This window comes from Rhinatrema bivittatum, chromosome 15, assembly GCF_901001135.1.
Source record: "Rhinatrema bivittatum chromosome 15, aRhiBiv1.1, whole genome shotgun sequence".
In the NCBI taxonomy this organism is placed as follows: Eukaryota; Metazoa; Chordata; class Amphibia; order Gymnophiona; family Rhinatrematidae; genus Rhinatrema; species Rhinatrema bivittatum.
Genome location: NC_042629.1, coordinates 53,582,104 through 53,604,428, shown reverse-complemented (window position 1 = coordinate 53,604,428; position 22,325 = coordinate 53,582,104). Strand labels below are relative to the sequence as shown.

Sequence of the window (22,325 nt, the reverse complement as noted above, 5' to 3'; positions counted from 1 at the left end):
CTTCCACTACCGCTTAGTCAGCCAGGTCCAGTCTTTCATGGTGGCTTGGTTGGGACCATTTGTGCCGCGGCGTGGATCTGGAGGTGCCATAGTAGATGGTATTGACTACTGATTTCAGTCTCTCTGGTTGGGGAGCCGTGTGTCAGTTCCAGTCAGTGCAAGGCCAATGGTTGGCGGAGGAAGCATCCTGGTCCATTAACCGCTTAGAGACGAGAGCAGTGCAATTGGATCTGCAGGAATTTCTACTTCTTTTGCGCAACCATCCGGTTAGAATCCTGTCAGACAGTGCGACAATGGTGGCCAGGGTGGTATCAAGTCGAGCGGTTGCTCAGGAAGCGGAGATGCTTATGTGCTGGGTGGAGCAGCATCTGGCCTTGATAGTGGCTTCTCACATAGCAGGGTCTGACAATATGCAAGCAGATTTTCTCAGCTGGCAACAGTTGGATCCCGAAGAATGGAAGCTATCTGAGGAAGCAGTGGGCCTCATTTCTTGCAGATGGGGGCATTCCTCATATGGATCTGATGGCAACTCAGCGGAATGCCAAGGTACTGCGATTCTTCAATTGCAGAGCAGAAGGGGTCAATGCCCTGGTTCTTCCTTAGCCCTTCAACATTCTGATGTATGTGTTTCCACTATGGCCTCTGGTGGGCAAGATGGTGAGAAGAATAGAGGTCCATCCAGGAAAGGTGATTATCATGGCTCTGGAGTGGCCACGGAGACCTTGGTTTGCAGATTTGGTCAATCTTTGTTAAGACTGGGCCATCTACCAAATCTGCTGTGTCAGAGCCCCATATTTTCAGATCAAGCGGATCACTTTTGTCTAGTAGCTTGGCTTTTGAAGGAGGCAATTAAGGAAGAAAGGATATCCTGAGGATGTTATTTCTACTCTGTTGCAGGCTTGAAAGACTTTTTCCTTGGCGTATGTCTGGGTTTGGAGGATCTTTGAGTGTTGGTGTACGGAGCAAGGGGTTGATTCTCTGCGAGCGTCGGTGGTGCAGAATCTGGCTTTTTTGAAGAGAGGCTTAATGAAAGGTTTGTCCTTTAGTTCCCTGAGAGCATAAGCATCAGCCCTGGGCTGTTTGCGAGGCAAGATTCATGGAAAAACCCTAGCTACGCATCTCGATGTGGTACGTTTCCTCTGAGGGGCAAAGCCATTGTGCCCCCCCTGTTCATAAGGGGTGCCCTTCTTGGAGCCTTAACTTGGTCCTCAAGGGCATGTGTGCGGCACCATTTCAGCCTCTTAAAAGGGCCACCATGAAAGATCTCCTTTTGAAGGTGGTTTTCTTGGTGGCGATTTGTTCAACTAGAAGAGTGTCAGAACTTCAAGCCCTGTCATATAGAGAGCCTTTTTTGCGGATTTTGGATTCCGTAGTCTCTTTGTAGATGGTTCCATCTTTTTGCCAAAGGTTGTTTCAGTGTTCCACTTCAGTGGAGCTTTTGGCTTTTCCAAATCTGGAGCTTGGTGCACCACATGCAAAAGAATTAAGATGTCTGGATGACAGAAGGGCTTTGTTGCGGTATCTAGAGGTCACTAACAGTTTCAGATTATCGGATCACCTTTTTGTGCTATAGAGTGGTGCGAAAAATGGTCAGAAGGCATCGACAGCTACAATTGCATGTTGGTTGAAGGAGGCTATTGGATCCGCATACATTTGTCATGGTCATCCTATCCTGGAGCAGTTAAGGGCTCATTCTACTTGGTCCTAGGCGGCCTCCTGGGCAGAATGTCAGCTAGTGTCACCGCAAGAGATTTTCAGGGCGGCTACTTGGAGATCTTTACATACCTTTGCCAGACACTACTGATTGGACGTCCAGGCCTCTGATGTCTGCATTTTCGGTGAAAGTGTACTTCAAGCGGGATTCTCACAGTCCCACCCCAGTTAGGAAAGCTTTGGTACATCCCAGAAGTCTGGATTGATCTGGGTACATACAGGGAAAGGAAAATCGGTTCTTACCTGCTAATTTTCATTCCTGTAGTACCACAGATCAGTTCAGAGTCCTGCCTGGTGGGGGAGAGGAGATTTGGAGAGTCTGCTCGATCTGTTTACTATAATAATTCTGCAGAATGGCACAGGTTTCTGGTTAGTAATTAAAATTAAAGTTCCAAAATTTGTTATTTCTCAATTATAAATGTTCTTCTTTCCTCTTCTCGTTTGGGGAATATTATAATGTTGTTTATTAGAAGTTTTTTGACTATTTTCTGCTTGGGTACTTAGTAGTACTGAGGGACTATAGGTGGCACACCAGGTTAAGAGGTGGTGTCTGCAAAATTTTCTCTGACTCCATCTTCTGGAAGGGAGGCAAAACCCAGGAGTCTGGACTGAAATTTAACAGGTAAGAACCAATTTTCCTTTCATCAGTGCAAGGATGAAATGGTAAAAACCTATACAGAATCATAAAGCTCCTGTCCTCCCAATGTTGAAATGCCTCCAGAATTCCTTTTATTGGTTTATCTCATTCTCAAGAAGGCTATCCAGTGCCTCGTTTAGAGGATGAAAATTCCATAGGTCTTCTGTCCGATACCTCCCCTCAGCAGCTAGAGTATATTTCTTCCTGAGAACATTTTATTTTATTTATTTATTTGCGTTTTTTCTATACCGGCATTCATGGTTAGAAACCACATCATGCCGGTTTACATGTAACAAGGGGTGAGAACAAAGAACAGAACATAAACAAGTGCAAGGAGATCAAAAGTTACATTACAACAAGGGTCTTAAACTTGGAGGAGAGATAAGAATAAGAGAGTAGAACTGTAAGGATTACCTTATTTACATTATATACATTATACTGTGAAGTTTCTTGAATAAATTACTATCTCTTATAAAATTGCTATCATTTAGTTAGGATCTGGGAAGGCTTGTTTAAATAGCCAAGTTTTAAGTCTTTTTCTAAATGTTGGAAGGCAGGGTTCCTGTCTCAGTTCTGGTGGGATGGAGTTCCACAGAGTAGGTCCTGCTGTGGAGAAAGCCCTGTCTCTGAGAGTCTTATGGTGAAAGGTTTTGGCAGGAGGAGCCTGTAGTGAATCTCTGTAGGACTCTCTGATTGGTCTGTCGGAGGTATGTTTTTTAAATGGGATTTGGAGGTTAAGTGGAGAGAGTTGATGGAGAGCTTTGTAGATGGTGGTAATGGACTTATATAAAATTCTATAGTGAACTGGTAGCCAATGTAAGTCTTTGAGAATCGGGGATATGTGGTCTCTTCTTCTTGTGTTTGTCAAAATTCTGGCTGCCGTGTTCTGAACCATCTGGAGGGGTTTAGTGTGGGAAGACGGTAGACCTAATAGAATGGAATTGCAATAATCTAGCTTAGAGAAGATTATTGATTGCAGGATTGTTCTGTAGTCGTGGAAGTGGAAAAGTGGTTTAATTCTTTTTAAGACGTGCAGTTTATGAAAGCAGTCCTTAGTGGTTTGAATTATAAAAGATTTTAGATGTTCTACTCTACCTTTGTGCAGAAGATGGCTAAGGAAATTCTTTTCAAATTACAAGAAAAATCATAACCTAGAGAAGGTTTCTTTGGCTTGCTGAAGTACATTCATGTGCCTAGGCAGGTAGTGGCAATTTCAGTACACAGACTGCTTCAGGAGCTTGAAGCTAGCATTTAACAAACACTTTTATCTATTCTTCCTTTATCGAGGAAGTTGGATCTTAAATACAGAGTTCAGCCATCTCTGGGGCATGATAAAGTTCAATTCCCCATTGCTCAATATTAGCTTTTCTTCAGGCTGATTCTACTAAGTTCTCTTAAAAGAATTCAAACCTCTAAGAACATAAGAAATTGCCATGCTGGGTCAGACCAAGGGTCCATCAAGCCCAGCATCCTGTTTCCAACAGAGGCCAAACCAAGCCACAAGAACCTGGCAATTACCCAAACACTAAGAAGATCCCATGCTACTGATGCAATTAATAGCAGTGGCTATTCCCTAAGTAAACTTGATTAATAGCTGTTAATGGACTTCTCCTCCAAGAACTTATCCAAACCTTTTTTGAACACAGCTACACTAACTGCACTAACCACATCCTCTGGCAACAAATTCCAGAGCTTTATTGTGCGTTGAGTGAAAAAGAATTTTCTCCGATTAGTCTTAAATGTGCTACTTGCTAACTTCATGGAATGCCCCCCTAGTCCTTCTATTATTCAAAAGTGTAAATAACAGAGTCACATCCTGCAGAGAAGCAAGGATGTTGGACAACATGGCAAAAAAGGTCTTTCAAAGAGTCATGCTAAGCTCTATAATAGCTGCACAACAATTTATGCATGCATGCATGCATGTTTGTAAAGATTACAATCTGTAGCTGAAGAACTTCTGATAGATAAAATGAACCACTTTATTCCTGCCATTCAGGAGGCAAAAGACTGCGAGAAAAATCTAATAAGCTCGGCCTATGACACCTCTTGTAGAACTTCAGCGATAAAACCAACACACTAGTAGAGGATGCAAACACACTAAAGGATAATCCATGAAGAAAGGGTGTGTCCAAATACTTAAGTTCATTTACAGACAAAGATGTCTTAAATGCATAAAGTATTTTTATTTCTATTAATACAACGGACAGGCACTTATCTATAAAATTGTTATTCAATTAGAGTAACAGCACTGTCAGTCCCTCGACATGGGCTGTGTTTTGCAATGGCTGCATCGGGAGGGACAGACAATGAGACCACAGTGATCTTCAAACCAGAATACAAAGAATCTTTAAGCTGGTATGATATGCAGATTCCCACCCAGTTTGAGGAATGATTTGTGTACACCCCAGGCTTCTGGATTGGTCGGGTTGGCAAAGAGAGGTGAAATTTAGTCTTACCTGCTAATTTGCTTTCCATGAGTCCTGCCAGATCAGCCTAGGACCCTCCCAAATTGCTGCTGTTCTGCTATTCTCTCTGTATACAAGAATTTTTCTGTCTCTGTTTTCTTTAATATATTTCAGATTTATTATGGTTGGTTTTATAGCCTTGATTAGTCTGGTTTGATTCACTGGTCTCCCAAAGTTGGAGGAAGTTTGGTGTTTATCCTGTGAAGTCCCTAATGGTAGGGGGAGATAAGCTGGTTTCTGCTTGTTAGAAGAATACAGGGAGGCTGATGTCAACACGGGGCCTATATACGGTGACCTCAACAAATCTGTTCTCTGTTTCCATTTACTGTGGTAGGGGAGCATAATCTCAGGCATTTGGAATGGTCTGGCAGGATTTGAGGAAAGGAAATTAGCTGATAGGACTAAATTTAACTGTTCTTTCACCACCCCCAGTTTCAAGGAATTCTGACAAAGGCTTCCAATCAATGCTGGTGAGCCCATCTGAGAAATGTTCTCTTCTCAAGGAACATAGTCAATAGAAGAGAAGACCCTTCATATCAACCACCTACAATTGAGAGCAGTCTACAGTGCTCTAAAAGTGGTTATTCATGGTTGAAGAGCAAGATGATATTGATTCAGGCAAGCAACCAGGTGGCAGTGTTAGTGGAATAGGTTCTTACAACTTTTGCCTGGAAGATGCCAAAATTTGGAAATTATCAATTTCCCAAGGAATCTTTTTTTTTTTTCTAGCTGGCCTTCTGGGAAACCAGAATCAGATAATGGACAGATTAAGTCATCAACTACAACCAGATTAAGTCATCAACTAACAAATGGCAGCTATATGATCAGGAGCTTTTTTCAGTTTTGGAGTACTCCATAAATAGATCTTTGCAGTCTTCCTAACAACAAGGTTTACATATACCATTCCCAGGAGACCAGCAAGGGACAGACAGATTGGTAGATGCTTTTTCAATTTGATGGAATCTTGTTTTTCTCTACGTGTTTCCCCTAATTCTATTAATTTCAAGGACCGTAAAAAAAAAAAGTCAAAAACTGAGAAGAGAGGGAGGGAAAATGATTTCAACAGCCTCTTTTTGGCCTCATCAACTGTAGTTTCTCAGGCGCCAATGCCTTAGCTATTCAACTACCAATAAGGTTACAAATACTCGGATCCCTCCTCATGCAGTGCAGGGAGAATCTACTACATCCCAACCTTCAGGCTTTGACTCTGACAGCTAGGATGTTGAAAATCAGCTAATTTCATCCATGCAGTTGTCATAAGAATAAAGAAAATTATCTGTTCAAGTAAGTACTTTCCCAGAAGATCCTACAGCTTAAAATAGAAATGATTTTCTATCTGGTGCTCAAAATTCAGACAGTACCCCTTTAAATGTTGAGGTTTTTCACTTGGATATCTACTAAGCTTTTCTAAATCCGGTTTGAAAACTAACTCAATCAGCATTCTTCTTAGTTCCATAGCAGCACACCATGAGAATTTGAAAGATGTTCCTATTTACCATCAGACTTGTGCATTTGAAACCTCCAATAAAAGATCTTCGTGTACCTTGGAACCTGAATGTAGTCCTTGCTCAGTTCATGAAACCACAGTTTGAAATCAAAACTAAAATTCCTTTCTTGGAAAGTTTAATTTTTTATAGCAGTTACTTCTGCTTGAAGAGTAAGTGAATTGCAAGCACTAGTTTCATACTCTTATATTAACTTCTTTCACAATAGAGCAATTCTGCACATGTCCTAACTATCTCCTAAAAGCGGTTTTTCAATTTCATTTAAATCAATCCATTGTGCTGCCAACATTATTTCCCAGACTGCACAGCAATAAGGGCAAGCAGGCTATTCATACATTGGACTGCAGAAAAACTTTACTTTTCTATTTGCAAAAGACTCAGTCCCACATAAAGTTCTTACAACCATTTGTTTCTTTTAATCCAGTCAAAAGGGGGTTTTTGGCTATAAAGATAATTCTTTCTGCTTGGATTTCTGCATCACTTAATGCTACAATCAAGCAGAACTACATCTTCAAAGTCCCATCAGGTTAGGGTTACAGCAACGTCTTTGGCACATCTGCATTCTTCTATAGAAGATATCTGTAAAGCTGCTACATGCTTTTCTATCCATACTTTCACTGCTCATTATTGCCTAGAAACTGCTTTGCATCAAGACAACAGCTTTGGACAGGTAGGTCTTTGAAGCTTATTTAATTGATTCCTGGCAATGTAAACAGGTTGCAATGATTTATTCCTGATGTGCAAAATAAACTAATCATATGCAGCCTTCAGCTTGGGAGTCCCCACTTGTATGGCTAGTATTATCCTCCTTGTCCATTGAAAAAGCCAAGTTGCTTACCTGAAACAGGTGTTTTCTGTAGACAACACAGTCCTTCTTAGCTCCCTTTTAGAGCTGAAGCTTAGTTTGCTATTAAGACTAAGGAGATTTGTGTAGTAGGCGGTTGTGTGAGAAGGTCTAAGTATACTCGGATCACTTTTACTTTTCTGAGCTCTGAGAGAATCTTTCATCTCTGTGCTGTCAGTTGGCATCACCCACTTGCGTTTCTGATTTTTATCCTGATTACCTGTTATAGATAAGCAGTTTTCTTTGTGTTGTATCAAGACAATTTTGGGAAACTCCAGAGAAGCTGCATTTCCTGTTCATACCCAGATCAGTCCAGACAAGTGGGTTTTGCATCTCTACCAGCAGATTGAGGCAGAGAACACAAATTTTGAGGTACTGTTACATATCAGAGACTGCCACCTGCAGTCCCTCTGTCTCTAGCAGATGGTAGCGGTGCAAACCTGCAGTCTAAAAGAAAAAAGAAAAGACTTTAAGAGATTTTGGGGAAGTTCAGAAGTTGGACTGAGGCTCCCTGAGGTGTTAGATTCCTTCATGAACTATCCCTCAGGTGGAGTCGGGCGACTGTGGAGTTGGAAACCTCTGGTTGTAGCCCGGAGGTCCTGATAGCCAGGTGACTGGCTCCCTCATTGCTTCTGAGGTCTCTTCCTGCAAGCCGCGGTCCTCTTCAAGGGAAGTTCCTCTGTTCATTTAAGTTTGTATTAAGTTTAAAAAAAAAAAATTTAGCAAAGCAGTTTATCTGAAGGTAGGAACTTCAGTCTGGGCATGGTGGTTGGTGTGCTTTAGGCGGCGGGAGCTGTCGGCGCCAGCAGGAAGGGGAGAGAGAGAGAGCTGCCCTTGTCTTTCTTCCACTGGGGGATCCAGGTGAAAGGAGGAGGTTTGGCGTGCGCTGCTTGGGCCAGTGTGGCAGCTGTGCTCAGCACATAAGCCACGAGTGTGGCCTGCGTTCTTCCTTCAGCGAGCTCAGGCTGAATATTTTTCTGTTAGTGGCCACATAGGTAATGGTGCCAAAACTGCGCATGGCGGCATGTAAAGCATGCGGTCTCTGTTCCGCGAGACTCAACGCACGTTCCTTCTCTACCGGCTGCTCATCGGGGGAAGAGGGAGTCTCTGCGGGAGCGGCAATCGATAGAAATGCCCTCAGGTCTTGGGGGGCCTCAGCTTTGGTCCTGGGGGGATCACAAGGTGCAGCTGTGCCTGCAGGAGATCGCGGGCAGGGGCACTCAATCTCCAAAGAATCCGTGGATTCCCCTCCTCTTTCACCTGTGGACCAGATGCCAAGGAGGGACAGGATGGGGGAGGAGAGTCGGATGAGAGCCTGCTCGGTCAGAGGGCTGAGGATCCAGAGAAATTTTCTCTGGAATTTGTCATCCTCCCGCATAAGACCTGGTGAGGAAGGAAGCGGGGGGGAAACAGCCCAGAGAGAGGCAGCCAGGTCGCTTTTCTAAATGACCAAAGGGAGTGTCTTCAGGATGATCTTCAGACCAGCTACAATGCTTGGGCCTGGAGCGTGCAGGAACAGAGGCTGATCCCAGGGTTTTGGACGTTTCTGATGATCTGTACGAGGACCCTGCAGATCCCTCATGGGGCAGACCCGAATGTGGACACAGATGTGGCTCCAAATGCGGATCCTGATGTTAATAAGGGTAACCCAGATCTGGTTGAGTTACTGATAACTGAGGGGGATGACCCTCGGGTGTTCTGCTTGTTTAAGAAAGGGGAGATGTCCCCTCATCCCCCAGGTGTTGGAGGAACTAGGGGTTAAGGTGGCCCAGGAAGAGTCCGATAATGAAGGGGTGAATCTGGTCCTGGATGGGTTGCATGGTCCTAGTGCTTTTCCCTTGCCTAAGAAAATTCAGAAGCTGGTGAACCAGGAATGGAACTTCCCGGAGGCAGGCCTGAAGGTCGGCAGGGCTATGGCCAAGCTTTACTTGTTGATGGAAGAGACTTTGGAGCTCCTAAGGGTGCCTAAGATGGATGTGGCAGTTTTGGCGGTTACCAAAAAGACTATCATCCCAGTTGCAGGTTCAGCCGCACTGAAGGATATGCGGACTGCAAGTTGGAAATTCAGTTGAAACGGATATTTGATGTTTCCTCCTTGAGTCTCTATGCCACGATTTGCGGCAGTATGATGCAGAGGGCCTGTTAGAGCTGGGTTCAAAAAGCACAGAAACAGGCCTCAACTGGGGCTTTCAGTCCCATGCAGTCTGTGCGTCTAGAGGCTGGGATGGTGTATGTGGCAGATGCTCTATATGACTTGGTGTGCACTTCAGCCAGGAGCATGGTCTTGGTGGTGGTTGCACAATTGGTTAGCTCACATATGGTCCAAATCCCAGTTGTGTAGTCTTCCCTTTAAAGGGAAACTCCTGTTTGGGGAGGATTAAGATCAGTTGATGGAAGACTTTGGGGGAGTCCAAAGGGAACAGGTTACCTGAAGATAAGAGGAGCAGCAAGAAGGTTTGCCCATTCTGTTCCCGTTTTTGGGATTCATGACTGTTCCGTTCAAGCAAGACTTCCTCAGTCTCGGGACTGAAGCAGTCTTTGGAACAACAGCAGTCCTTTGGGGGCTCTCGCAGATCCTCCAGGGATGTTGATGGTCAGGGTACCGGAGGAGAAAAGTCAGCACAATGAAGCCAGGGGCGTCTATTCGTAGAAGCAATAGGGGGTGGATTGTCCAGCTTTTACGAGGAATGGGCCAAGATTACCTCAGACCATTGGGTTCTGGAGGTGGTAAGAGACTACTACGCTCTAGAATTTTCGTGCCCTGTCAGGGAGGCCTTTCTAGAGTCCCACTGTTCATCTCATAGCAAATGAGAAGCAGTGAGGGGAACACTGCAGAGGTTACTAAGTTAAACGCAATAGTTCCAGTCCTGCTGGTCGAACAGGGACAGGGGAGATATTCCATTTATTTTGTGGTCCTCAAAAAGCAAGACACTTTTCGTCCCATTCTAGATTTGCAAATGGTGAATGTAGCCTTTTGTGTTCCGCGTTTTCATATGGAGACGTTACGCACATTTATAGTGGCAGTCCGCAGAGGAGAATTCTTGGCATCATTTGACCTGACAGAGGCTTACCTCCATATTCCCATTCAGAAGGACCATCAGAAGTTTCTTCAGTTCATGGTGCTGGGCCAACATTTTCAGTTTTAGGTTTTTCCCTTCGGTTTGGCCACGAAATCCTGAAGCTTCACGAAGGTGGTGGCGGCAGCAGCCTTATGGCGAGAGGGGATTTTAGTCCATCCATATCTGGACAATTGGCTCAATCGGGTGAAGACAGAGGAGGAGTGCATTCGATCCATCCAGCGAGTTATGGACATCTTGAGTTTGCTGGGTTGGGTGATAAATATGGCGAAGAGTCACCTAGTTCCAACCCAGACATTGGAGTATCTGGGGGCACGATTCAATACATGACATCACTAACATCGGACAGTTAAGACAGCCTCAACACCAAGGCGCGCGACAAAGGGGCTCTCCCCTTTATGCACCCCTTCTTGCAAACCTTTGTGTATATGTAAAAATTTATTTTTATGTTTCCTTTGTTAACTAAGCTGTTTCATTGTATTCGACTAAGGAATTTTTTCCTGCTTTTTCTGTTTCACTGTAAACCGGCATGATTTGCATTTAATGCAAGAATGTCGGTATATAAAAGTTAAAAAATAAATAAAATAAATAAATAATACTCAGGAAGGCAGGGTGTTCCTGACTGCGGACAGATTGTCAAAGTTACAGGTGCAGGTGACGCGCTTGCTACGTCTGTTGGTACCGACAATCTGGGATCATTTGCATGTCCTAGGCTCCATGACTTCCACATTGGATTTGGTTCCGTGGGCCTTTGTGCACATGCGACCTTTGCAGAAGGTGCTCGTGTCCAGGTGGAATCCGTTGTCAGAGGAGTATCATCTAGCTTTGCCTCTTTTAGGGGAAACCAGATCCAGTCTCTCGTGGTGGCTCTCACATCACAACCTGGAAAAGGGAGTGGATCTGGAGGCCCCGGAGGGTTGGGGGGGGGGTGTGTGCCTGAGATGGTCTGCCCAAGGTCTTTGGTCAACAGTGGAGAAGTCCTGGTCTATTAATCGACTGGAGATGAGGGCGGTCTGCTGGGCCCTGGATCAAAGGTTGGATGGTTCGCATGTTCTCGGACAATGTGACGACAGTGGGGTACATCAGTTGTCAAGGAGGGATGAAGAGTCACATGGTGGCTCTGGAGACTCAGTAGCTGTTTGCTTGGGTGGAACATCACCTCAAGGGAATAGCAGCTTCTCAAGTCGCAGAAGTAGACAACGTGCAAGTGGATTTCCTCAGGCAACAGCTAGATCCGGGGGAATGGACGTTGTCCCAAGAAGCCTGGGATCGCATCTGTGTGCCAGGTGGGGCATTCCACAGTTAGATCTCATGGCAACCCATGCCAACACAAAGACAGCAAGGTTTTCCAGTCGCAGAAGGGAGGTCGGCTCGGAGGGTCTGGATGCTCTAATGTGTCCGTAGCTGACATATCGATCAGACAGAAGAGCTTCCCGCCTTTCCGGAGTGGTCTAGGGATTCCCCTCAGGATAGGGAGCTGCATCTTTTGGATGTGCAGCGGGACTCTCTTGCAGTTGAAGTTCACTAACAGATTTTGGCAATCAGATCACCTTTTTGTGGTGTTAGGTGGTGCGAAGAAAGGAGATAAAGCCTCTAAAGCCACGATCTCTTGGTGGCTGAAGGAGACCATTTGCTCTGCTTATATTTTTAAGGGTTGCAAAATTCCAGTAGGCCTAAGAGTGCATTCTACAAGGGTGCAGGCAGCCTCTTGGGTGGAGTGTCAGTTGGTGTCTCTTCAGGAGATATGTAGGGCTGCAGCATAGTCCTCACTTCATACTTTTACCAAGCATAACCGATTGGACGTTCGGGTGCAGGAAGATGCGACCTTTGGTGAGTGTGTGCTACAAGCGGATCTTTCAGGTTCCTGACCAGTCTAGGAGTGCTTGGGTACATCCCACTTGTCTGGATTGATCTGGTTATGAACAGGAAAGGAAAATTGGTTCTTACCTGCTAATTTTCTTTACTATAATACCACAGATCAGTCCAGAGACCTACCCCTTCGCTGCCGAAAGACTGAATTTCCTAGTAGTTTGGTAAACCTTATTTCAGAATTTTTGTAAGTTGTAAATATGTTGAGAGTTTTTGGAGTTAAGACTGATTTTCTTTATATGGAAGTATGAAAGGCTCCAGTTCAGGGGGTTCCAACCCCGAGTTCCCTGTTCAACTTGGAAAGGGGATTAGTGTCTACTCCTGGGCTTGGGTACAGATCAATACTGAGGGACTGCAGGTGGCACTTTTGGTTATGTAGCAGTGCCTCAAAGCTTTTGTTTTCTGCCTCCATCTGCAAAACTCACATATCTGGACTGATCTGTGGTATTACAGGAACAAACATTAGCAGGTAAGAACCAATTTTCCTTAGCAATGAAGTCTTCTCTTGGAGACTTTTGAATCATTCATTGTATTGTAGTTTGACTGTCAGCCATTGGCTTCCAATTGTGCAGCAGACTTGTATACTGAAGTAAAGAATTGTATCAACCTTCTTCATGCTAAACATGAGACATCCAAGCTTTATTTCTCTGCATGCAGCATAGTAGATGACAGCAGATAAGGACCAATTGACCCACCCAGTCTGCCCAGTTATTCTGGTCCACACAACTATCAGTTGTAGAAGCTGGACTGCTTTGACAGGGTTAGGCAATTCTAGCTGTCTCAAATGCTGCAAACAGGTCTGGTTTTCAGGATATCCCTGATGAATATATATGAAATATAGTTGCATATACTGTCATCATTGTATACTATTATATCTGAAAACTAGACCTGTCTGTGGCACTCAACTGATGTTGCCTACCACTGTTGTAGTGTATTGTGTTTAACCAGGTCAGCTTTTGTTGTCTCCTTTTGGTCCCCTATCATCCTGGGTAGATGAGTATAAAAGTTTACCCTATTTTATCAAACACCTTGATTTAATCTTTCCACATTGACAAATAGCAGTAGTAATCAAATTCTCTCTCACAAATCAGAAACTGGCTTGGTGTTTGCTTTCGGAGAGAACAAGATGGGACAGCTGGGTATAGGCAATCAGACAGATGCAGTACCAAGTCCTACACAGGTAGGGTCTCGCGCATTTCATTATAATTGCTTTTATATACTGATTATCATTGTGACAGGGTTGTGGCAAATTTTATGAATCAAGTCACTGAAAGTTTCAGCCACCTGCAGGGTGAAATGTGACAGAAGTTTTGTTGGTGATATACTATATACTTCGGAGATTGAGGCAAGTGTAATTTGGCCTGTATACAGAACTTAATACCTGTGCTATTGTGAGAACTTCCTGGGGTCTTTAAAGCTGGATCTTCCTTTTACCAGAAAAATGTGTATTTTGTGTAGTTAATGTAATGATATAAGATTTAGTGGTAATGCAGATTAAGTCTAGCTGGTTTGTAGAGGTTTTATTTACCAATGATGGCAAATTCTTATTTGGTAAAAGCCCCTTTGACATATACAACAGTAAAGTGAAGTTTCCTCTCATCCAGTCGAGACGAATGGGTTATGCCCACCGATCAGCAGATGGAGACAGAGACTGACGGTTTTTTTTTTTCCGGGCTGCAATGGTGCTAAGCAGGGCCTCTTGGGAGAATGCTGGTGCATCTTCAGAGCGTGGGAAGAAATTCCCACTCTGCAGTGGTTGTGGAACCAACAAGGATACAAGTGGGAGTCAGTGAAGCTTTGTCGCACATAAGTGACAGCAGAAAAAGACCAATTGTCTGCCCAGCTATTACGGTCTACAATGCAAGGATATATACCAAATTCCAGATCTAGAAGCAGGTCTTGCTTGCAGGATATCACTCCATAACAGTCAGTTTTAGCTTTCTTTCTACATGATTATTTACCCTCCTGGGTAAATAAGCATAAAGAATTTTATTCTTAATCCACTACCAGCTTACTATGTCCCCATAGACTTTACTAGAAGTACTCTGCTACCACCAACCTGCCAATAGTTTTTGGAGGGTTTTACTTGCTGCTTCCCATTCAGCTGCCTCCTGGCCTGCAGTATCATTAGGTTGTGCTTTCTTTATCCATCCATTGTTTTGTTCTTATCAATTCTTCCCTTGCCTCTGCTCCCAAGGGTGGGTTGTTTGTAATACTGCAGCCTCTCAACTCTGTTTCTTTTAGGGTCCTAGAATATAAGAGCAGACGAGGGCCATTAAGTCCATTCATTCTGTCCCACCTCCTTCCCAATGCAGTGCCAAAGACTTCAGTTGATTGGAAATGTCAGAAGGGGGGAGAGGGATGATGTGTGAAAGAGAGGCGAGGAGGAGGGAGGGGTGTGTATGCATATTGGGATGAGAGAAAAGGCACCTGGAGTGCAGAAAGGAAGGAAGAGAAGGGGTTGAAGTCCGGGGGAGGGGCTGGAGCCATAGACGTGGGCACCATCTCCTGCTATTTTAAGACACCAGAACCTTTCCCCATCCCCAAATGCATTTTCCTTTCTCTCCTTCTGCCATACTTATCCTTTCCTCACCAATATTGATACCTGAAATCCCCCAGCCATAAAATTCCAAAAACAGCAAAATAAATGATAGTGAAGTTGCAAAACTATTTTTGTAATGCAAAATAATTCATATTTGTGCAAATGTGCTCTGGATTGTCAAGGAATCTACCCCCTTGAACTGCCATAGGAAACTTGAGGTTTTGATGATTTGTGTGCAATAAATTGTATAAACGTTGAAATGTATGTAGAATTTCTATAGCGTGAAGAAATACTGAATAATGTATACAGAAGTATGTGTGGTACAGATATGAATGTATATCGATTGTATTGTGAGTAGTCTCTGGGATAGTCATGCTAATTTGTATAGCTGTGCAGTACTGCAGTACTGAAAGTATAGTTGCTTTTCATCCTGCTTGACAAGTCCAGATGAGTGGGTTGCTGACATTTCCCTGTATAGGGTGCCATACTGACCTCAACTTGCTGGTATTCTTTTCCAGCAGATTGCTGTTCAAGAAGTCAGGTTTTGTGCCTGGCGAACGGGAATTTCTTAGAAGAAAAATAGTGAACATTTGCAGCTCCTGCAGATAGATCGCTATTAGCAAGAAGGTCGGTAGAATTAGTTCCCACATCATAAGAACATAAATTGCCATGCTGGGTCAGACTAAGGGTCCATCAAGCCCAGCATCCTGTTTCCAACAGAGGCCAAACCAGGCCACAAGAACCTGGCAATTATCCAAACACTAAAAAGATCCCATGCTACTGATGCAATTAATAGCAGTGGCTATTCCCTAAGTCAACTTGATTAATAGCCATTAATGGACTTCTCCTCCAAGAACTTATCCAAACCTTTTTTGAACCCAGCTACACTAACTGCACTAACCACATCCTCTGGCAACAAATTCCAGAGCTTTATTGTCATTGAGTGAAAAAGAATTTTCTCAGATTTAGTCTTAAATGTGCTACTTGCTAACTTCATGGAATGCCCCCTAGTCCTATTATTTGAAAGTGAAAATAACAGAGTCACATCTTCTCGTTCAAGACCTTTCATGATCTTAAAGACCTCTATCATATCCCCCCTCAGCCGTCCCTTCTCCAAGCTGAACAGCCCTACCCTCTTCAACCTTTCCTCATAGGGGAGCTGTTCCATCCCCTTTATCATTTTGGTTGCCCTTCTCTGTACCTTCTCCATCGCATCGTTACTTCTCATCCCCCCCCCAAAAACGGGAGGCCTGCATCACATTTTAGGTTTCAAGAATCTGAACAAACATTTATGAGGGGAGTGAGAAGAAGAGAGGCTAGAAGGGTACATAAGTGTGTGTGTATGTATGTGTATGTAAATGAACGTGTGATATGAGAGAGAAAAGAGGAAGTTTGTGTGTACCCCCTACTTGGTTTTGATTGATTGTAAATATTACTACTCTTATTGTAAGGCTTGGAGGTAACTGCCCAGAGTGGCAGTTACTACCCTTCGGAGAATCATATAGAAAGCCATAGTTTAATGGAACACAGCCAGCATGGATTTACCCAAGGGAAATCTTGCCTCACAAATGTGCAACATTTTTTTGAAGGGGTTAATAGATGTGGTTAAAAGTAAACTAATAGATAGCAAATGTTGCTTACCTGTAACAGGTGTTCTCACAAGACAGCAGGATGTTAGTCCTTACATATGGGTGACATCACAGGATGGAGCCCAATCACGGAACACTTTTGTCAAAGTTTCTAGAACTTTGGCACCTACTGGGCATGCCGAGTATGGCACTAAACCTGCAGCCAGCAGGGGTCCCCCTTCAGTCTTGTTTATAGCTATAGGAAGTGCCAAAAATAAAATAAAACGTAACTAACCCAACAGCGCAGGGTGGCGGGTGGGTTTCGTGAGGACTAACATCCTGCTGTCCTGTGAGAACACCTGTTACAGGTAAGCAACATTTGCTTTCTCACAGGACAAGCAGGATGGTAGTCCTCACATATGGGTGAGTATTGAGCTGAGGATGTCAGAGTGTGCACCAAATGTACCCAAAGACATGCAGCAGGCACAACAACTGGAGTGGAATTTTTGGTAGAGGGCATCCTGAACCCTAACGGGCAGCGGGAAGGGTGTTGGTACATCACGTTGCAAAAAGGTTGCACAAGACAGATTGGCCGAAGATGGAATCTTGTCTTCCAGCCTTGTCTAAACAATAGTGGGCTGTGAAGGTATGGAGAGAACTCCAGGTAGCAGCCCTACAAATATCAGGAAGCTGCAGCGAGCGTAGGTGCACTACTGAAGTTGCCATGGCCCTGACAGAGTGTGCTTTAACACGGTCTTGAAGAGGAATGCCTGCTTGCTGATAGCAAAAAGATATGCAGTCTGCTAACCAGGAGGAGAGAGTCTGCTTATTCACAGGCTGCCCCAATTTGATGGAATGGAAAGAGACAAACAATTGAGTGCTTTTCCTGTGGGCAGCTGTATGGTCTAGATAGAACGCTAGAGCCCGTTTACAGTCAAGGGTATGCAGAGCCTGTTCTCCTGGATTGGAATGGGGCCTGGGAAAGAAGGCAGGTAGTATAATGGATTGATTAAGATGAAACTCCGATACTACCTTAGGCAAGAACGTAGGGTGATTGCGGAGTACTGCCCAGTCGTGCAGAAGTTTAGTGTAAGGCAGATAGGAAACTAGGGCCTGCAACTCACTAACTCTGCGAGCGGATGTGATTGCCAAAAGAAAAATCATTTTCCATGTGAGATAACGAAGATCACAGGATTGGAGAGGCTCGAATGGTGGTTTCATGAGCCGACCCAAAACCAGATTGAGGTCCCAAGAAGGGGCCGGAGGGTGCAATGGAGGCTTGAGGTGGAGCAAGGCCTTCAGAAATCATGTTACAAGGGGTTGTACTGAAATAGGAACATCTCCAACACCTTTATGGAAGGCAGCTACCGCACTGACGTGCATTCTGATGGAAGAGGTTTTAAGATCTGATTCTGACAAGTGCCAGAGATAGTCTAGAAACTTCGTGGTGGAACAGGTAAAAGGATCAAGGGATTGAGCAAAACACCATGATTTAAATCTGTTCCATTTATAAAGGTAAGATTTTCTCGTGGAAGGCTTCCGTGAAGAAATCAGGACACAGGAAACAGGCTCCAAAAGGTTGAGTGGCTGAAGAATTAACCTTTCAACATCCAGGCCATCAGGGATAAGGCCTGAAGATTGGGGTGGCGTAAGCACCTGTCGTTCTGAGTGATCAGAAGCGGGTCCTTTCCCAAGGGAATATGCCTGCGAATGGAGATGTCCTGAAGTATTGGAAACCACTCTTGGCGTGGCCAGTGAGGTGCTATCAGGATCATGGTTCCCTTTTCCTGACGTAGCTTCATGAGAGTCTTTGAGAGAAGCGGAAGTGGAGGGAATGCATATAGGAGACCGGTTGCCCATGAGAGGGAGAACGCATCTCTTGGCTGTGAATGTTGGCTGTGAGTGAGAGAGCAAAAGTTTTCTACCTTGTGGTTTTGAGGTGACGCAAAGAGGTCTATGTGGGGATAACCCCAATGTTGGAATATTAAGTCCGCTACTGTGGGGTCGAGGGACCACTCGTGCGGTTGAAAGGCGTGACTCAGCTTGTCCACCAACACATTGTCCACTCCCAGCAAGTAGGTGGCCCTGAGGTACATCGAGTGGTAGAGGGCCTCCCCCTATATCTGTGCCGCTTCCTGACACAGTAGGTAGGAGTCCGTCCCTCCCTGTTTGTTGATGTACCACATGGCCACCTGGTTGTCCGTCTAAATCAGGATGATGACCTGGTTGGAAAGGCGATCCTGAAACACCCTGAGAGAATATCTGATTGCTCATAGCTCCAGAAAATTGATTTGGTGTTTGGCTTCCTCTGGAGACCAAGATCCTTGTGTCTGCAAATTGGCAACATGTGCTCCCCAGCCGAGGTTGGAAGCATCGATGGAGAGAATTATTTGAGGGTCTGGAGCCTAGAAGGATAGGCCTTGGAGATTGATCTAATTTTTCCACTAGGCCTAGAGACTGACGAAGTGGGTCGGTGATGTGGACAATGGTCGATAGTGGTTGGACAGATTGAGTCCATTGTGACCTTAGAGTCCATTGCATGACCCTCATGGCCAAGCAGGCCATTGGGGTAACCTGTACTGAGAATGCCATGTTCTCAGTACAGGTTAGATGAGGAAGTGGCGTGCAGTCGAGCGGTGCTGAGACTGTAGCTGGTGTGCGAGAGAAATGAGAGTGAGAGCTCGCTGTCGAGGCAGAAATGCCTTTGCTTGAAAGGTGTCTAAGTCTGCCCCTATGAAGGACAAAAGTTTGAGATGGGACTAAGCAGGTTTTCGCGTAGTTGACGAGAAATCCTAGCAAAATCAGAGTATGTAAGTTGAGATGTAGGGACGACAGAGAGCTTGCTGAGTGGGAGCCCTGATCAACCAATCGTCGAGATAGGGGTAGACGTGAACACCTTGAGGCCTGAGGAAGGCTGCTACTACTACGAGGCACTTGGTGAAGACTCGTGGTGCAGATGCCAGGCCGAATGGCAGCACTCAGTACTGATAGTGCCTAGGGCCTACCAGAAATCTCAGAAATCTGCGATGAGATGGAGTTATCGCAATGTGTGAGTACGCGTCCTGGAGGTCTAGAGAGCAGAGCCAGTCTCCTCTTTGCAGAAGAGGAAGGAGGGAACCCAAGGTTACCATCTTGAACTTTTCTCTTTGGAGGTACTTGTTGAGGGCACGTAGGTCCAGAATTGGATGAACGCCGCCTGATTTTTTGGGGATTAGAAAGTACCGGGAATAGAATCCTAGGCCTTGTTGGGAGTAGGGCACTGGTTCTATTGCTCTGGACTGGAGGAGGAGGGAAACCTCCTGTTCCAGGAGCGGTGAGTGGACGGATGTTCCCCACGTCAGCCGAGGTGGGGAATCCAGTGGGATGGAGAGAAAGTTCAGGTGATAACCTTGAGAGATTATGGCAAGGACCCACTGGTCTGAGATGATTGTGTGCCATCTGTTGTTGAAATGGCACAATCGACCTCCCACTGGTATCTGAGGCAGTGGAAGCTGGCTGCTCTCTATGCAGGAGTCAAAAGGCTGAAGAGCTGCTTGCGGCTTTTGTTTCCGAGGTTGACGAGACTGGGCCTTCTGGTAAGGTCTCATAGAACGACTTCTAGAGGTGGTGGATAAGACTTCTTTGGACGGAAGAATGACTTTTTAGTATCCTTCCTGAATGGCTGTTTGGAGGAATACTCAGAAGGCATCAGAGAGAATTGGCGAAGGGTCTCAGGATGCTCCTTGAGTTCCGCCACCGTCCGCTGGATCTGTTCGCCAAACAGATTGTCTCCTATGCAAGGCAGATCAGACAATCTGTATTGTGCTTCAGGGCGCAAGTCCGAAGACTTAAGCCAGGCCCATCTTCTTGCAGAAATGGCAGCTGCAGTTACCCTGGAAACGGTATCGAAGATATTGTAAGAGGATCTTATTTCATGCTTCCCTGCTTCAAAACCCTTGTGTACCAGGGTTTGAAGCTGTTGGAATTGTTGAGGCAGGGACTCTGCAAAGTCCTGTATCTGCTTGAATAAGACCCTATTATATGGGGTCATATACAGCTGGTAAGAGGCAATCCAAGAGATGAGCATTGATCCTTGGAAGACACGTCGGCCAGTGGCATCCAAGAATTTCTGCTCCTTACCTGGGGGGAAGGAAGAATGGGGTTTTGAGCATCGTGCCCTCTTTTGGGCAGATTCTACAACCACAGATTGGTGATCCAGCTGAGGTTTCTGGAACCCTGGGGCTGACTGGACTAGGTAAGTGGTATCTGCCTTTCAGTTGAATGGAGCTACCGAACCAGGGTGTTCCCAGTTCTTTTTGAGAAGATCCAAAAGGACCTGATGAATAGGGATGGAGGTTATTTCCTTGGGCGCATCCAGGAATTATAACAGCTCCATCATTTGGTGCCTATCATCTTGCTCAGTCTGTAATTGGAAGGGAACCAACTCAAGACATTTCCTTCACAAAATTTATGAAGGACAAGTCCTCTGGAGGAGAAGCTTCTTGCTTTTAGTAGGAGGAGGAGATGGTAAATCATCGGTGTCTTGAGATGAATCACCAGTCCAGGTGTCATAGGGATCAGCACCTGTCCCTCTAGGAACCTGAGAAGGATGGGACGTTGGTATTCCTGAAGGTCCTATTCTAGGCTCTGAAGGCATCGAGTGCACCGGTGCAGGCATCTAGGGCATCGAAGGATGGATCGGTGGCGCCGATGGCCGCATCGATGGTTGAGGCATCGGCAGGTCTCCCGATGGAGGAATACGGAACGATGTTTCTCCTCCCGATGAAAGAGTAAGTGGGGGAAGGTACCGGAACCATTGGTGATCCGGGATCCATCGGTGGAAAAGCGTCCAGGTGAGGGTTGCCTCGGTGACCCGGTCCCAGAAAGGTTCAATGCCTTTTCTGGATGGGGTTTCTTTGATGGCGGCTCAGACGATGGCGAAGTCGATGATTTTCTTTCATCGATGGTCTGAGGCTTTCAGTGTCGATGCCGATGTTTCTCTCTACGATCCCCTCGATCCTGAGGGGGAGTAGAGGTAGTCGATGGCCGGGAAGTCGTCGACGCCAGACGGTCACTGGCCAGTGCCCGATGCTGGTGAGAAGTGGACGGCGCTGGTTCGGACGACGTCAATGCAATAGATGGTGTCGGAGTTTGGAAAGAAAGAGACGTTCCATTTTCTCCATTCTGGCTTTGCGACCTTTTGGTGTCATTAAGGCACATTTGGCGCAAGTCAGGACATCCTGCTCACATCCAAGGCACATTACTCAGACTTTGAGGGTCTGTTATGGACATGGTGCGAGTACCGTCCGGGCACCGACGGAACCCCGACGCCATGGCTTCTGAAAAATTGAGCCGCGGTGCGGTCGACGGCCAGTAGGCCACAAGGGCCAAACTCGATGGGAATCGACCAAAAAATGGGTAAAAGACTTATCGTAGTACGGCAGAATCAAAAATTCGAGAGGGGGACCCCTGTGGGGTATGAAAGTTTTTAGTAATTCCGTGAGGAAAATTCCTGTCAGGAATTTCTGTGGAGCTCCTTAATCCCGCTTGGCTACTGCTACACGGAAAAAAGAAGACCGAAGGGGGACCCCTGCTGGCTGCAGGTTTAGTGCCATGCTGGGCATGCCCAGTAGGTGCTGGTCAAAGTTCTAGAAACTTTGACAAAAGTGTTCCGTGATTGGGCTCCATCCTGTGATGTCACCCATATATGAGGACCACCATCCTGCTTGTCCTGTGAGAAATTGTGTATTTATTTGGATTTTCAGAAGGTGTTAGACAAAGTCCCTCATAAGATGCTTCTAAAAAGTCATGGGATAGGAGGTGATGTCCTTTTGTAGATTGCAAACTGGTTAAAAGATAGGAAACAGAGAAGAATTAAATGGTCAATTTTCTCAATGGAAAAAGGTAGACAGTGGAGTGCTTCAGGGATCTGTACTTGGACCGGTGCTTTTCACTATATTTATAAATGATCTGGAAAAGGGGTATGACAAGTGAGGTGATCAAATTTGTGGATGACACAAAATTATTCAGAGTAGTTAAATCACAAGCAGATTGTAATAAATTGCAGGAGGACCTTGCAAGACTGGAAGATAGGGCATTTAAATGGCAAATGAAATTTAATGTGGA

At 45.2% G+C, this 22,325-nt stretch overlaps 1 protein-coding gene across 5 annotated transcripts in view; it reads left to right on the top strand.

Moving 5' to 3' along the window:
- RCC2 (regulator of chromosome condensation 2) overlaps positions 1 to 22,325 on the top strand; it is a 96,139-nt gene that overhangs the window by 30,858 nt on the left and 42,956 nt on the right. Inside the window, exon 6 of one of the 5 annotated variants that reach the window (XM_029578583.1) lies at positions 13,202 to 13,290. The exons of the other annotated variants lie outside the window; for them this stretch is intronic. Within the exon in view, the coding sequence (XP_029434443.1) occupies positions 13,202 to 13,290 (89 nt within the window). The remainder of the gene's footprint in view (positions 1 to 13,201; positions 13,291 to 22,325) is intronic. 5 annotated transcript variants of the gene reach the window in all.